The 17,281-nt window shown below is 44.8% G+C and overlaps 1 protein-coding gene across 2 annotated transcripts in view; it reads left to right on the forward strand.

Annotated features, from left to right (window-relative positions):
• The first annotated feature begins 16,592 nt into the window (after nucleotides 1-16,592).
• The window catches only part of LRRTM4 (leucine rich repeat transmembrane neuronal 4), a 122,166-nt gene continuing 121,477 nt past the window's right edge, over nucleotides 16,593-17,281 (forward strand). For both annotated transcript variants that reach the window (XM_058820264.1, XM_058820265.1), the window contains exon 1: nucleotides 16,593-17,062. In XM_058820264.1, the coding sequence (XP_058676247.1) occupies nucleotides 17,059-17,062 (4 nt within the window). In that variant the 5' untranslated portion in view covers nucleotides 16,593-17,058. The remainder of the gene's footprint in view (nucleotides 17,063-17,281) is intronic.

The raw sequence follows: 17,281 nt of genomic DNA on the forward strand, positions 1-17,281 counted from the left end.
CCTGATCCCAAAGATTCCCCTCTAATGTATAACCCTCGCTTTTCATTTTCAATTCTTACAGAATTTAGGGTTTTTTTCCCCATTTCTGAGGTACTTGAGAGGTTCAGACTTCCCAGAACACCTGATTCCAAAGATTCCCCTCTAATGTATAACCCTCCCTTTTCATTTTTAATTCTTATGGAATTTAGGGGTTTTCCCCATTGCTTCTTTCATCTCTCAATGTCCAATTTCATTGACCAACAAACCTAAAGTTTATTTGTAAAAGCAAATATCTTCTTCCATTCATCAATCAGTGGAATCCTTCCCATTGTTTCTTTTATCTGGTTTTATCCACCAGCAGACCCACAGCTTGTTTGGAAACACAAGTCCACTATTCGTCTCATAATTGATAAATGAAAAAAAAAAAAAATTAAGTAAAAAATCACCTGGTTGTGTTCTAGAGGTCATATCCTACACTTGAAAAGGGCAGCAAAGAGGAAAAATCTCCCCACCCTGATGCCGGGGATGAGCAGCAGTGACCTTCTACAACATTTCCCATCCGAGCAGGATCCCCCCGCAGGCACGAGACCCCCGGGCCTGCCATAAACCCAGCAGTCAGAAAGGATCATAATTATTGCTGGCTTTTAATGATTTTAATAAGCTGGGAGAAGGAAAGGCAGGTTAAGCATTCATCTGTACCTGACAGATCCCATTAAGAGCTCGGGGCCTCTCCGTGCTGAAAGGTCTCGTTTGACACATTTTGTCTGCAGGTCAGAACGCGGCCCTTCCATCTTTCCAGTTGCATTTGCAGCATCTCTGCTCTCCATGACAAAGGAAGGGCTGGAGAGGCAAACACTGCCTGACAAATGAGCTCTAAACCAGGAATTATCCCCGTGGCATCGCTGAGTTATTTGTTTCCCTCGCTTTGGCATCCACTGCTGGAGATGGGGAGGGTCCAAAGGGAGGCAAAATAAATCCATAAATAAAAATTATTGTTTTTTTCCACCATGAAAGCATCACCCTTCTTGTTGTATTGATAAAGCAGGGCGATATAGAGTGATGCAATACATATCTTTTATTATTAAAAAACCCCAAGATGAACCACAGCCATAACCCCAAACCAAACCCTCCCTCCTCAATAACTCAACTCCCAGCAATACCATGGAAATAAAATATTTCCATGATAGTGCTGGGAGTTGAGTTATTGGGGAGGGCCATGGGGCCCTAAAAATCCTAAAAGAGGATTTTTATACACTTAGCACTTCAAAACATTTTTCTACTCATGTATCTCATAGAACTGAGGGTGATGGAGCTAATTTCTCAAAGCTGAAAATACAGACTGCCATGGAAATCCATGGGAAGAAATCCATAGGAAGAAATCCATAGAAAGATTCCTGTTTGTTTTATATCAAACAAAAAAAAAAAAAATCACTTTTATTCCTGAGTTCCTTGCCAGCAAGGGAGTCTTGGAGACAAAGAATTAAATATCAGATCTGGGGGTCTGACAGATTTTGGAGGGGTTGTGAAAGTCCCTGTCTGGTTCCACATCAGGCATCGACAAAGCAATCAGTGGAATTCTTCTTCAGCACAGATTATGCTGTAAAAGCAAAAAAAAAAACCCAACCCAGCATTGATTTGGGTTTGTAATAAGATGACAAGTCTGTAATGATCAGAGATTACAGAAATGTACTTTTCATTTCTCTGACACCATGTCAATACTTTTTCCAGCTGTTCTGAATGCCCTGAGAGGTTTTATCTTAAAATCTGGGTTTGAGAAAGAGAAGCGAGAGAAAAGGTTATTGAAACGGTGTCACTCCTAAATTCTTTTGTGTTTGATTAAATATATTTTATAAAGTACAGAAATGGGGTCAGGGAAGCACCTTTTGCTCCACTTCAGGTTGACCTAAGCCCTGTGTTTGGGTGATTTTCAGAACACAACATTCATTAGGTTTTGGGCTGTGAGGTGAATTTTTCTCATATCTTGGCTTGCCAGAATTTTTTGCCATTTAATTAACCCCCTTTTTAAACCCCTTTTTAAGGGGATTAACCCTTAAAAACAATAATCTGTTGCATATTCATACACCTCATACATGACACATAAATTCCATTCAAACACAGGATTCTGTCTGGTCAATGTCAGCTTCGGAATCCTGACCAAGGCAGGAAGAACTAAGAGAGCAATAATAATCAAATAAATAAAATAAATAAAATTAAAATAAAATAAATAAGAGAGCAATACATTCTTTTTCTCTGAAAGATTTCGGTATCCTGTGGCTGCTATCTCAGAGTCCTCTCTTAAAAAAATATCTTACATAGCATAGTAAGATACTATTCTATTTTAACTGTTCTATTTTTCTATTATTCTATATTATTCCATTTTTCCATTCTATTCCTGTAAGATACCATTTCTATTTTAACATTTTGTTATAACCTAAAACTATATTTAACACACTCCTTAATAAAATTATTACAGCATAACTTTCTAACACAACACATATAATATTAATTTTAATATTTGGGAAAAGCCAATCACAAAATACGCATTTTTCACACCTGGCAATGGATTTATTCTGGGTACACATTTATTAAGTGAGCTCTGGATTGGGTTTCCCAGAAGAATTCCCTTTCTCTGCCTGTGGGCCACACAAACCCTTCTTGTCCCTCTCTTTCCCCTCTCCACCCTCTGCCCCGCAGCCCCGTGAATTTGGGGAATTTAGTTGAAATTCAGGCATTTGTTTTGTGTTCATGTCACACGTTGTTTCTGCCACAGTTGGTCTCCTTCCCCCCTCAGCCAGCAGCATACGGAATAAAAGGAGCTTGTGTGAGATTTGGCTCAGCAGCCTCAGCTCTGCCTCGGTGCCAAAGCCCTTAAAGCTGCAGCAGCCCGGCCTTGGCAGGGATTTTCCTTTTTCTCTTCTCTTCTCTTCTCTTCTCTTCTCTTCTCTTCTCTTCTCTTCTCTTCTCTTCTCTTCTCTTCTCTTCTCTCTTCTCTTCTCTTCTCTTCTCTTCTCTTCTCTTCTCTTCTCTTCTCTTCTCTTCTCTTCTCTTCTCTTCTCTTCTCTTCTCTTCTCTTCTCTTCTCTTCTCTTCTCTTCTCTTCTCTTCTCTTCCCTTCCCTTCCCTTCCCTTCCCTTCCCTTCCCTTCCCTTCCCTTCCCTTCCCTTCCCTTCCCTTCCCTTCCCTTCCCTTCCCTTCCCTTCCCTTCCCTTCCCTTCCCTTCCCTTCCCTTCCCTTCCCTTCCCTTCCCTTCCCTTCCCTTCCCTTCCCTTCCCTTCCCTTCCCTTCCCTTCCCTTCCCTTCCACCTTGAAGCCCATTTGATTTTGTAGGGGTCTGTCCCAGACATCTTTTATGGAAAATCCTTTCCTTAGGATTTTTCCTCCTGAGAAGCTGGGAGGCCTCAGGAACAAAATGCAAACGTTGATTATCTGCTGCTGTGGAATGCAACAGGTGCATCTGGGATTGGTGAGAGGTGCTGCCTGTAATGCAAACCCCGTCTGATTTTCAGAGCAGAGGAGCAGAGCTCTTTGTTTGTGAGCTAATCCTGTTGCTGGTAATAGGATTAGCAGCAAGAACAGATGCAGAGCAGTTCCTGGTGTCTCTCTGTGAAAAACGCCAATCACTCGTTTTTTAAAATTTTTAAAAGTTTAATGATAATGAAACGGTTACAAAAGTAGCATACCCCTCCCTTTTAATTTTTAATTCTTATGGAATTTTGGGGGTTTTCCCCATTTCTGAGGTACTTGAGAGGTGCAGACTTCCCAGATTACTTGATTCTGAAGATTCCCCTCTAATGTATAACCCTCCTTCTAATTTTTAATTCTGATGGAATTTTGGAGTTTTTCTTCCCCATTGTTTCTTTCATCTTTCAATGTCTAATTTCATTTAACAGCAAAAGTAAAGTTTATTTTCCTTTGTGTCTGCTGCTTGTTGGACACTCAATTCCCCAGTGTTGCCTCTTCTAGAGATGGAGAACTGATTCTATAAAATCAGGGAATCAATGGGGTTGGAAAAGGCCTCCAAGAGCATCGAGTCCAGCCTTTGACCAGATCCCCACCTAAACTAAACCACAGGGGCCGCATCCACTCATTGTTTAACTCTCCAGGATCTGGGACTCCACCTCTGCCCTAAAAGAAATTTTCCCTAAAATCCAACCTGAGCTTGGTATAACTTGAGGCCATTTCCCCTCATCCTAGAGGGGAAAAGATGCCAGACTTCTGGAAAAAAAACCATAAATTTTCTTGGAAAGACCAGAAATTTGAGTTTCTAATTCATCATTTAGGATTGTAGCAACTCAGAATTCCAAATGTGCTCAGCTCCAAATTCCATCAGCACCAAGGGCTTATCAGTCCTGGAAAACGAGGCCACGCATTCCAGCTTCCTGTGGAAGTTTTATTTTTCCATTTTCTTCACCCAAACAGCAGCTCCGAATCCAGGTGCTGCCTGTGGGGAAGGATTGGAGGGACAGAGCTGATCTCTCACCTCTCTTGCCTCCAAATTTGGATTTAATGGCTCTAATTTCAGATTTCCAACACTCAGATGGAGCCAGCAAGGGCTGAAACACTTCAAATTCACCACAACCCAAAGTGAGGAGTAAAACAACAACAACCATGGAGAATTTTCATCTTTAAAATGAAATTTTGGTCTGGTCATTCCCTTCCTGAGGAGCCTTCCATAAAATTCCAACCATTTTGTGGAAAAGCTCCACCAGCTTTGTGGGGAGTTGGCTCCTCCTGCTCTGGGATTTTTTGATTCAGAGCTCTGTGCTATTCTCTGGAGGGATGCCACACGTGTTCATTTTTCAGTCATTAATTCCTGCTAACAGTTCAATCTCTGCAAGATCAAAGGTAGTTTTTTGCTATTTAGGTCAGCCATATATTTTTTTTCTTCCCCAAATGAACCAAAGGAAAAGTTTATGCACAGCGCTATTTAAAAATAGTAATTAAAAAAATAATACATGAATTAAGTATTTCTGGATGTTTGCATGGTCTGTAAGGAAAAAATAAGTAAAAAAATATAAATATAATATATATCATTTATTATAATTATATTTAAGTAGAAAATTTTTTATTTAAAATTTAAAGGGAATTCCTATATATTTAAAGATATATTTATATTTCTATTAATATAGAGTTATATGAATTTCTATATATTTAAATATATATTTATTTTATTTATAATAAATATAAAATTATATTTATTACCAAACTTGTTGGAGCAAGAAGAATCCCAAGAAGGCACAACTCAAAAGGAAAGTAGAGGGGGAATGGCTTCCCAAGGCAAAAGGACAGGTTTGGATGGGATTTTGGGAAGGAATTCCTGGTTTGAGGGTGAGGAGGGGCTGGGATGGAATTCCCAGATTTGCTGTGGCTGCCCCTGGATCCCTGGAAGTGCCCAAGGCCAGGATGGAGCCACCTGGGACAGTGGGAGCTGTGGGACCATGGTGGCACTGGGTGGGGTTTAAGGTCCTTTTCAACCCAAACCAGTCCATGATTCCATGAAATTATTCCATTATTCCATTAAATACTCCATTAAATATTCCATGAATATTTCTCCTTCCCTTCTGCCCACCCAGGGCACCCCTTCAGCTCCCCCTTTCTGCCCCCAGAGTCCCCAAACCCAGATTCCCCTCCTGTGTTTTCCCATTTTAATTCCAGTCCTCGTCAATATGCATCAAACTCAACTTTTAACCACAGCTTTCCTTTAATATTTTACGAGCAAGCAGATTTACAAATTATTCCATAAAGCTTCTGCTGGATGGGCTTTCTGATGTTGTAATGCTGTCAATTTATCATCTTGTAAAATTAATTAAAGGCAGCTCAATGCTATAGACTTTTTAAAGAAAAAATAAAAACCAAACCAGGCGTGCGTTTTCCATGGGATTCCACATTTTGTGTTTATATCTCAAAAAAATGGGAATATGGAGGATGGATTTGGATGAGGGGATTGAACTGGGGGATTTGTAGAGTCCCTTCTAAGCCAAATTATTTTGCGATTTTATGAAACGGGGAGGAGGAGGAGGAGGAGAAGAGAAGGAGAAGGAGAAGGAGAAGGAGAAGGAGAAGGAGAAGGAGAAGGAGAAGGAGAAGGAGAAGGAGAAGGAGAAGGAGAAGGAGAAGGAGAAGGAGAAGGAGAAGGAGAAGGAGAAGGAGAAGGAGAAGGAGAAGGAGAAGGAGAAGGAGAAGGAGAAGGGAAAGGCTGCTGTGTACAGCCCTGGTCCCAAGTATTTCATTACAGTTCATGCACAAAAATCACTTTGATTCTCTTCCATTTCTCCTCCCCCACCATGAGTATTTTTTCCCCAAGAATTCTCACCGCTTTGCATTATTTTAATTAAGGGCAATTCTCCTGTTATCATTGCAGGAAGGAAAAGGCAGTGAGTGTTCGCAGCATTAGAAAAGGGAGATAATTTCTTTATTTTTATATAAATATGATTGTGCTTAGTAAACAGTGCTACAGAAATGCTTTTAGGGGTGGAAAAGGCTCCAGACTTAATGAAAATATTTAATCTCCAACCGCAGGTGATAACACCAAAGGCACTGAGCTGCAGACAAGGCAAAGTGCTGTAAATGCTGGGATGGAATTCCCAGAGCAGCTGTGGATCCCTGGATCCCTGGAATTATCCAAGTCCAGGTTGGAGCAGCCTGGGACAGTGGAGGGATGGAGGACGATCTTTACAGCCCCTTCCAACCCAACCCAATCTGGAATTCTCTTTGCTCTCAAATCCCCCAGACCAGTCCCCCTCTCATCCCCATGGATCCAGCCCAATCCCACCAGCATGCTGTGAAACCTGGAACAAACCAGGATTTAAATCTGGCCTCACAATGGAAAACTGGACCAATTGTTTAATGATTGATGAGGGAAATGTCAGGTGAATTATTTGCCAAATGATACTGGGTCCATCTGTTGCAGAATTTTGCATGTGATGACAGAGAGAAATTAATTATGTCTCCTTCAGAGATAGAAACATTCCAAACTGTGGATCTCAGCTCTCCTCATAAACGAGTCCAGCATCGTTATCTCCATCACCCAAGGAAAATGGGAGCGTCAGTGGAAGGGGAGTCACAAGCCTGAACTTCAGAGAGGTGAGGAGCCTAAATCTGCATAAAAACTGACCCAAAACTCACTCCTTTCACAGAGGATGTGAGTCACAGAGGGATCTTTCTGTCTCCAGGTGAGATTCAGGGATGGGAGTGCCCCAAATTTACCTGGGCACCGGGCAGGACCAGCACAACCCAGGGCTGGCTGTCCCCACATCCCTCCTCCACAGCTCTGCCTTGTCCACTGATTTTTCATGCGCCTCCAGTGGCCTCAATTCCCAATTCCACTGGTGTGTTACATCAAAGGCAGCCGGATTTAACACCATTCAGATTTCAGGAACATTGGAACTGCAGCATTTTAATTTTATTTTTTTTGCCTCAGATTTAACTCCTTGCTAGCCCCCGCCTCCTGTGAGAGGATACCAAGCATGCAGAGTTTTCCACTCCGTTTCACAGCACGTTCCCCAAACATATGGATCTTCCAATCCCTTCATCTATTGGGATTTCTCAAACTAAGAATGTTTTGACATTAGGAAAAGGGAAAAAAAAAAAAAACGTGCAACAGGAGGAGCATCCCTGTGGCACAGGGTGCCACACTCCGGATGGTGCCACATATTGACAGTAACTGAGAGGTGCCAAGAGGTAAAATATCAACATTTAACCTCTTTTTGCTTTAGTTTAGGAATGACAATTTCATCCTCAGCCAATTCTGCCCTGATTTTCAGTTAAAACCACATTTCACACTCATGTTTCAGAGATGAGGGATCTCTCATCTCTGTGCTGCACTTAGAGATCTTTACATCCAGGTTCCTCCAGGCTGTCTCGGTGAAATTTCTCTGCTGTATTTCACATTTCTACACAAATAAAACCCCCAAAGCAGCAGCTTGACCTATGATAACCCAGTTCCACTCACTCCTCATTTTTAATTCATCTTTCTCCTTTTACTCCAGAAGACAATCCTTCTTTACAGGCCATGAAAAATTCAGGAGATGTAGGAAGGGAGATTGAGAGCAGCCCAGTGAAGAGAGATTTGGCAAAGGCAGGGTTTAGCCCAGGATTGAGGATGTCACCGGGCAGGTGACAAATGCTAAATCAGAGTGTAAATCACTGTAAGGAGAAGATTTTAGAGCAGCCAAATCTTTTAATTTGGGGCTGGGGCAGCTTGAGCTCCAGGTGCAGGGAAAAGCTGGGAATGGCTGAGGTGGGTGCACTGAAGGGAGCAAATCAACCTTGTGAAAAATGCTGATCACTTGTTTTTTAAAATTTTAAAAGTTTAATAGTAATAAAATGTTTATCAAAATAGCAATATAATTAGAGTGATAAAAATTTTGGACAGTTTGGATTAGGACAATATGAGACAATAAAAACAAAGAGTTAAGGACAGGCCGGATATCTTTTCTGGGCAAAATAAGCCCGAAAAAGGACCCACTTTAACAGAGAATTAACCCTTAAAAACAATAACCTGTTGCATATTCATACACCTCATACATGATGCATAAATCCCATTAAACACAGGATTCTGTCTGGTCAGTGTCAGCTTCTTGATCTGAATTTAACAGCATCTCCAGGGCTGAGTGAGGTAGGAAGTTCATTTCTTCTGATAAGACAACAATAAATTCTCTTTCTCTAAATAATTCAGGTGTCCTGTGGCTGCCATCTCAGCGTGACACATTCAGCCCTGATTGGCCAAAGAGTCAAAACAATTCACATGGAACCAATGAAACAATCACCTGTTGGATAAACAATGTCCAAACACATTCCAAAGCAGCAGAACACAGGAGAAGCAAATCAGATAATTATTGTTTTCCTTTTTCTCTGAGGCTTCTCAGCTTCCCAGGAGAAAAATCCTGGGTGAAGGGATTTTTCCAGAAAATGTGAATGCCACACCAGCCTTGGTGCACGGAGGTGGATTTGGGCTCAGTTTTGTTTCCTCTTTTGAGTGGAGAAAATGATGAGGAAAGAGAGACAAGAGGGAAAGAGAGGAAGAGCAGCAAGGAAGGAGGTGAGGAAGGGAAGTGTGGCGGTGTTCACTGGGGTTTCAGGGCGAGGGAAAAAATGAGAATCTTGACTCCATGTTTCAGAAGGCTGGTTTATTATTTTATGATACATATTATATTAAAGTGATGCATTAAAACTATACTACAATAGAAGAAAGGATTTCACCAGAGGGCTTGAAAGGAATAGAAAGGAATGATAACAAAAGCTCGTGACTCTCAGAGAGTCTGAGACAGCTGGACTGTGACTGGCCATTAATTAGAAACAACCAACATGGACCAAGCAAAGATGCACCTGTTGCATTCCACAGCAGCAGATAACCATTGTTTTTCTTTTCTTCTGAGAATCTTCTCAGTTTGTCAGGAGAAAAAAATCTTAACAAAAAGATTTTTCATAAAATACATCTGTGATAGGGAAGAATGGCCCCGTCTGGTCCTGAAATATTGAATCCAGGAGATGCAGCAGCACTGACAAAAATCCTGCTTTTGTCAACTCAGCTCACATCATCCGAGCAGCTCGAGGAGCGGTGCCAGCACAGAAAGTTTGCCTGGCATATGCTCAGGTCCTACAGGGAGGAGCTGCCAGCAAGGCTTTGCAGAAATGATTACAGGAGCAAAGAACGAGGCTGTGCTGCCCTTCAGCTCCTTCAGGGAGAGCTCACAGATGTTCTCCCCGCTCCCTTCCCCATCACGTCCCGACACCATGGGTCCCACTCCTCCCACCATCCCAGGGTGCTTCAACCTGGCTTTGGGCACTTCCAGGGATCCAGGGACAGCCACAGATCCTCTGGGAATTCCATCCCAGCCCCTCTCCCAATATTTCTTCCCAAAATCCCATCCAAACCTGCCCATGGAATCCTGGAATGGTTTGGGTTGGAGGGACCTCAAAGCCCATCCAGTCCCACCATGGGTCCCACACTTTGCACTGTCCCAGGGTGCTCCAACCTGGCCTTGGGCACTTCCAGGGATCCACAGCTCCTCCAGGAATTCCATCCCAGCCTCTCACCACCTTCCCAGCCAGTAATTCCTTCCCAATATCCCATCCATCCCTGCTCTCTTGTAGCTTGAGGCCATTCCCTGTGCCCTGTCCCTCCATCCCTTGTCCAAAGTCTCTCTCCATCTTTCCTGTCTCCTTGGAAGTCACAGTTTCATCACCCGAACCTTTTCTTCTCCAGACTGAACTGATGCCTTTTGGGGCTGCCTAAAAGCAGAGTCAGACAGAATTAAGGGAATAAAAAGCATTTCTATTTATTGAAGGGACTTCAGGTACATTTAGGGTGGTGACTACACCCAAAATGGACTCATGGGTTTTCACGCTTTTGAAAGTTTGGTCCATTTGCATATTGGGCGTTAATCTAATTACAGCTTCAGCTAATGAAGTCATTTACCCCAAATTTGCTGCCCCCAACTCACTTTTGTTTAATTTCTGGGCCCTGAGGCAGTGAGGTGTCCTTGGTTGCCAGGCCTGGAGAGGAATTGTTGTGTCTGCCCAAAACTGAAATTTTGGAGGGGAATTGTTGTATCTGCCCCAAATGGGAGAGCAGGAGCTCTCAGCAGCTCATACTGAGTGTGGAGTTCAGAGTTATGCCCTAAAGACCTGCAGGATTATAAATGTATGGAAAATATAAAAGCGGAAATCCTGGAGAGGAATTGTTGTGTCTGCCCAAAATGGGAGAACAGCAGCTCACACTGGGTATGGAGTTCAGAGTTACGCACTAAAGAATTATGGGATTACAAATACATAAAAAATATAAAAGTTAAAATCCTAAGCCATCAGAATGATCCCAATTTTCTCCCAGCAGAACTCCTCCATCCATTTGACCCTCCAGCGGCTCCAGCTCCTCCCTGTGCTGGGGCAGCTCTGCAGGTGAGGTCTCACCTGAGCAGGGCACAATCCCCTCCCTGACTTTGTGGGGAAATTTCCTGATTTTCCATCACTTTCTGGAAGTTTCCATCACTTTCACTATCACTTTCTGGACATCCCAACTCCCTGCTGGCATGAAAACCCTGCCCCAGGTTGGTGAGCTGGCTCTGTGTGGTTCCAGCACAAAGGTTTGTCACAGCTGACCTGGGTGAATCCTGCAGCCTCATTAAACACCCAATAAATCCTTTTTTTTTTAAATAGTCTCTTGAATTTTTAAATCTTGGAATTGCTAATGCCCAGGCTGGGGATGTATGGAAATGGATGTTTCAAAACTGGGCCCTAACTAGAAGCAGGGTGATTTGGATAAATGATTTCGCTTTTCTTCCACCTTTTAATTAAAACCATTCTGTGCTCCAACACCTTCCTTTAATAAATGGCATTAGGTGCCATTAAATTCCAGGGATTACTCCAGGTTAACTCTCTCCTTTCTGGGATTTCCTCAGCTTTATTTGGCCTTTTTCTTTACTCTTTTCTCCTGCCACGTCTCTCTCTGCAGATACTTTTCTTATATTTAATTCTAAAAGAGTCCTGTGAAATAGAACAGCATTGTCCAACCTATTTATCCTGCCAGAAACACAAAGGGGGATGAATGCCCACTTGTCATGGAGAGGGAGCAGGAATAGGATCGGGAGTGAAAATCTCGACCTCAGGGTGTGTCACCTGGGCCCTGAGCTGAAAAGGAGCTGCTCCCCATCCAACACACGTTCCATTGTTATTCTCAAGTGCAATCCTTGTCCCACAAGAGGCTCCTTGGGGAACTCGGGGGAAGGAAATTGGTTTGAGGAGCTGAGTGCCCTTGATGTCGATGGGTGTGAAGGATGCTCAGCCTCTGCAAAGGGAGCTCTGGACGAGGCTTTGACCTGGCCGGGAAGAGCTGGGATAATGAGGAGTTTCAGGGCAGGGTTTCCTGGTGGTGCTGCTGGTGTTTCCTTCACCTGTCAAGTCTCCTGGGTGAATCTTCTCAGCTTTTTGTCATGTGGAATTGTTGGTGGTCAGCCCAGGGGCTTGCAGGAGGGAATTATTCCATCTGGGAATTGAGGGAAATTGGAAGATTCCTGTGAGCAGCAGCATAAGGGGCGATGGGGAAGTTGAAACAGGAAAGCCTTATAAATGTGATTGCCTGGCAAAAGATTTGGAGAATATGGAAACTATAAGTGAGATTGAAATGAAAGCAAGCTTTGAGATCCCTCAGTTACTGAACAACTGGAAAACAATGGTGTGGCTGGCTGAAGGTGATCCCCTTTTGATGGAACAACACCCTCTGCTTGCAGACAGCTCCAAGGCTCAGAGCAGACCCTACAGCTTGGCAGAAGGGCCCAAAGAGGAGTTTTTAGGGTTTAAAATGTAACACAGGATGGCAATGTAATGATTCTTATAGGCTGTATGGAAATGCTGTAGGATTTGTATCTTGTACTGGATTGGTTAGTGAGAATGAGAATATTCAACACAGAAGAAGATTTATTGTGTTGTAATGGGAACTTCGCTCTTTTACCCTCTCATCCTCTCTCTTTCTCTCATCCTCTCTCCCCCTCTCCTCTCTCAGCCCTGCTCCGAGCTGTGGCTGCAGCTCCCAGCAGGGCCCTGCACTTGGCCCTTTGCAATAAACCCCAAATTCCATGACCAGAAGAAGATTTATTGTATTGGAACAGGAACCTTTCTCACTCTGTCATCCTCTTTACCACTCTCTTGCCTTCTTTCTCTTTACCACTCTCTTAATCCTTTTGGGGCCTGCTCTGAGCTGTGGCTGCAGCTCCCAGCAGGGCCCTGCACCCAGGCCCTTTGCAATAAACCCCAAATTCCACCACTTGGCTTCAAAAATCTCTCATCACCATCCATCCCGACTATCCTATCCTGACACTCCTACAAATTTAGAATTTGTTTTATTTCCAACATTTGGGCTACAAGAGAGGTGAGCCATGTGTGGAATCACACCCGGGGATCCACAGGGGTTTTCTGCACTCGGGTTTTAATGCACCAGCCCAAGGCAGAAGTCATGGATTGTTGACAATTAAACACTTAGCACATGAAGAGCTGGAGATAAGGACTTGGATGCGAGTTCTGTCATCAATAATTCACAGGACATTAGAGCCTCAATGTCAGAAGTTGTACCAAGCACGGCCCTGACAGGGTATTAATGAAGCTGCTCCAGCCATTACACGCAAATTGCTAATTTATTCATCATTTACCAGCGCTGGGGAGAGGGGGGAAAGGGAAACCCAAGGTGTGAACAAAGCTGCAGATCCCTGAGCTCTAGATCTGTTTCATCCTTGGAGAACGAGTCCAAATTAAGTGGGAATTTTTTGGGTTTTCTGTGCTGATTAAAACTTCCCCATTTCTTCTCCTTTGGCAGTGGGTCTGTTTTCATCAGAAAATGTAAAATTAAAAAAAAAATAAAAATTGAGGGGTGGCTTATTTTGCCCAGAAAGAGGCACCTGTACTGGTGCCTTAACTCTTTGTTTTTATTGTCTCATGTTGTCCTAATGCAAATAGTCCAAATTATTGTAACTCTAAGTATGGAAAAATAGAAGAGAGTAGGGTTTGTTTTCATCAGAAAATGTAAAATTAAAAAAAAAATTAAAATGAAGGGGTGGCATTTATGCTGCAGGTTGAAAGCTCCCATGGTTCAGCTCAGATCCTCAAGTTTTCTGCCTTGGAATTGATGAAATTTTCCATTGGGGCATCACGGGAATTTTAAGGCAGGAAAATCATGGCCAGCTTTTGGTGGGAATGTGGGGATTTTGAGGCTCAGTCAGTTCAGCTCAGCTCCTCAAATTTTTTGCCTTGGAATTGATGAAATTTTCCATTAGGGTATCACGGAATTTTTAAGGCAGGAAAATCACGTCCACCTTTTGGTGGGAATGTGGGGATTTTGAGTCTCAGTCAGTGGTAGAAGGAGAGCTCCTGGCTGTGCTGTTTCAGCTCCTGTAGGATCCAAGGATTTGGGAAAAAACATCCCTGGAATTGTGTGGAGCTCCTGTGGACAGTGCTCTGCTCACTCCCAGACCTGGCAGGGTTTCAAATGGACCCATCCTGGAGAATTATCAACCCCAGGTGGAATAAATAACTGCACACTTCAGCTTTTACATTTATTGGGAATAATAAATATGAATTCCTGCTCCAGTGCTCCTGGCTGAGATGCAGATGGGGTTAACTGAGATATGGGAGAGGTATTTTCAACATCACTTATGATAATTAAGTTCTGAATCTTGTTTGAGGGAGTTGTGTGTGCTGCTGTCCAACCCGGAATAAAAATAGTGATTAATGATGATATTTTTCATATGCAAATGAATATCTGATCTATAGGTAGCGAAAAATTGTCATAACAGAACAAACCAAGCAAGGGTTTTTATTCAGAAGTGAATATTTATGCAGTGTGGGTGCAGATGCAGTCTGGATGCAGATATAGGGGAGGACAGGTTGGTTTCCATGGATTGTTTTGTGGGTTATTATTTATTTTTCGGAATGGAGTTGAACTCTTGGCCCATCCTATATCCCAGGTTTTTCCTGCTTCTTCAGAGGATCCTGGGGCTAGTGACTCCATCTGGGATGGATTTCAGGGACAAGCAGCAAGCCAGGAATGAGGAATTGGGATGGAAGGGCTGGAATCTGACCTTGAGATCTGTGCAATTTTAATTTTTGGTACACAGTGGGATCATCAGAGGAATCACCCCCACAGATGTGGAATACTGAGCAGGGAGATCCTGGGCCACAGTGGGAAATATTTTAGATATTTAAAACTTAAATAGCACCCGATGGTTGGCTCATGACTGACTTTATAAGGCACTGACACCATTCCGGGAGTTGTTCCCCAAATAACTGATGGGGATGTTTAGCACAGGGACGGATGGAAATGGCACAAATATCCAAGTTTTAGGAGCTGTTCAGAACAGGCCAGTGCTGCCCTCTGAGCAACCTGAGTGTGCTGGGGCCAGAAATGGTCCCTGAGGGATCCTGGCCCTGCCCTGAGCATTCAATTCCTTGGAGTTTTTGGCTAAAGAGGCTCCCAGAGCCAGCTCAGGGAGCTGCTGCTGCCCCTGCCCCTGTTCCACATCCTCTGGCACCTTCCTGATGAGCTGGGAATTAACCCAGTCTTGGTAAACTGGGAATTGACCCAGCCCTGGTGAACTGGGAATGAAATCAGCCCTGGTGAACTGGGAATGGACCCAGCTCTGGTGAACTGGGAATGAAATCAGCCCTGGTGAACTGGGAATGAAACCAGCCCTGGGGAATCGACCCAGTCCTGATGAACTGGGAATTAATCCAGCACTGGTGAACTGGGAATTAACCCAGCCTTGGTAAACTGGGAATGAAACCAGCCCTGGTGAATTGACCCCACCCTGATGAACTGGGGAATAAAATCAGCTCTGGTGAACTGGGAATTAACCCAGCTCTGATGAACTGGGAATTAATCCAGCCCTGGGGAATCAACCCAGTCCCGATGAACTCGGAATTGCCCCAGTGCTGGTGAACTGGGAATGAACCCAGTCCTGGGGAATCAACCCAGCCCTGGTGAACTGCGAATTAAGCCATTCATGGTGAAGTGGGAATTGACCCAGCCCTGGTGAACAGGGAATTAAATCAGTCCTGGTGAACTGGGAGTGAACCCAGCCCTGATGAACTGGGAATTCCAGCCCTGGTGACCTGGGAGATGACACCTGGGAGGTGGCACAGCCCAGGTCCCACCCTGGCTCCAGAGGTGACACCTGGGAGGTGGCACAGCCCAGGTCCCACCCTGGCTCTGGGCTGGACCCTGCAGGATCCCAGCCCCTGCTGCGATGAGAGGAGCTCAGGAGGAACGAGGTGTCACTGATTCTGCATCTTCACTCCTGCCCTCTTTATCAAAGTCGGTGTTTTTCTGACTAAAAGGCACTTGGATTTAAAAAGAAAAAAATTACAGGCTGCGAGGCAGGGGATTAACCCTGTCCCAGCCGCAGCAGGACGCGGAGTGTTTACATTTGGAGTTGCTGCCTGCAGTCAAACCAAACGCCTTTTGTGGGGATGATCGGTGTGATCACAGCCCCTGCACCAAGACCTCACTTTTAACCTGCAAACCTTCCTTTTCCTGCCTCCCCTCCCACGGGAATACAGGAAAAAAAATTTAAAAAAAGAAAAGAAGAGCAGTTTAGAATTTGCCCAAGCCAAACACACAGGTCAGGTGGATTAGAGCAAGCTCAGGTTGGCAAATCCCAAAGGGGAGCAGATGTTTTGTTTGGCGTCCCTTCCCGAAAATCCCACGCCATGAACATCCCATAATCCAGGGCAGACGGAGGGAGCCGGGCAGGGGACGGACGGTGGGCAAAGGCAATGCTGTGTCTTTAATTTTCTTTTCCGAGAGGGAAGCGAAGTCTGCAGAGCCATGACAGCCTCACTTGTTCAGCCTTTAATGCGCGCTGGGTTTTCTCCAGTGGAGGGCACTCGGCGCTCCGCAAACTCCATCCTCGGCACCCGCCAGCTCCGGAGCATCATCGCTCTCTGGAAAGCCTCGGAATTAGACGAGAGCTGCCTCTCAGCACAGCTACAAAACACTTTAAACCCGACCAGCTGAATGGAATAAACCGAGCCTGCGGGGCTGCCGAGCCGGGCTCTGGCACAGCACGGGAGGCCCTGCGGAGGATGGATCGCGGTGCCCGGCCATGGCAAGAGGCAGCAGCGGCACAATGAGGGATGCCAGGCACCGCCAGAGCATCGCTCCTTCCTCCCGCAGAAGTTGGTTCGTCTCCATCGCCTGCTCCGGCTTTTCTTTCCAAAAAATCGCCACTTAACGCCGCCGCTCCTCTGATGACTTCCACAATGGCTCTCAGAGCTTAGAGTCCCTCCCTACCCCCCCCACACTCCCCCCATCCTTCGTCCTGTCTTCCCCACCCCCAACCCCTTCCCTTCTCCTTTTCCCTTCCCCTCGTCCCCCAAAAAATTCCGGCTGCTCCTCTCCGGGGAACTTTGTGGGGTTCCTGGCGGGCAGGGCTGGATGGCGGCGGGGCGAGCGGCAGCGACGTGAGGATGCTGATGGTTTAAAGAGGGAGAGAAGGAGGCGAGGGGAAAAAGCCGAAAAAATTTTAAAAAGGGGGAAGAGAGAGGAGAAAACATCTGGAGGAAGGCGAAGGAGGACGCTATTGATGACAAAAGGATGGGTGAGTGAACTTTTTGTGGTTTGCTGGCTGGCACAGCTGCAGCTGTGGGGTGGATTTTGCAGCTGGATTATTCGGTGGTGGCGGCGGCGGGGAGGGGGGGGGGGCAGCAGCCAGCGGCGCATTCCGCTGTGCCAGGTGACTCACGGCACTGAAAAATCGCCTTTTTAGCCCTTGTCCCCCCCCTCCGGGCACACAAACACAGAGACACACACACCTTTC

This window comes from Ammospiza caudacuta, chromosome 26 (genome assembly GCF_027887145.1).
Source record: "Ammospiza caudacuta isolate bAmmCau1 chromosome 26, bAmmCau1.pri, whole genome shotgun sequence".
NCBI lineage: Eukaryota > Metazoa > Chordata > Aves > Passeriformes > Passerellidae > Ammospiza > Ammospiza caudacuta.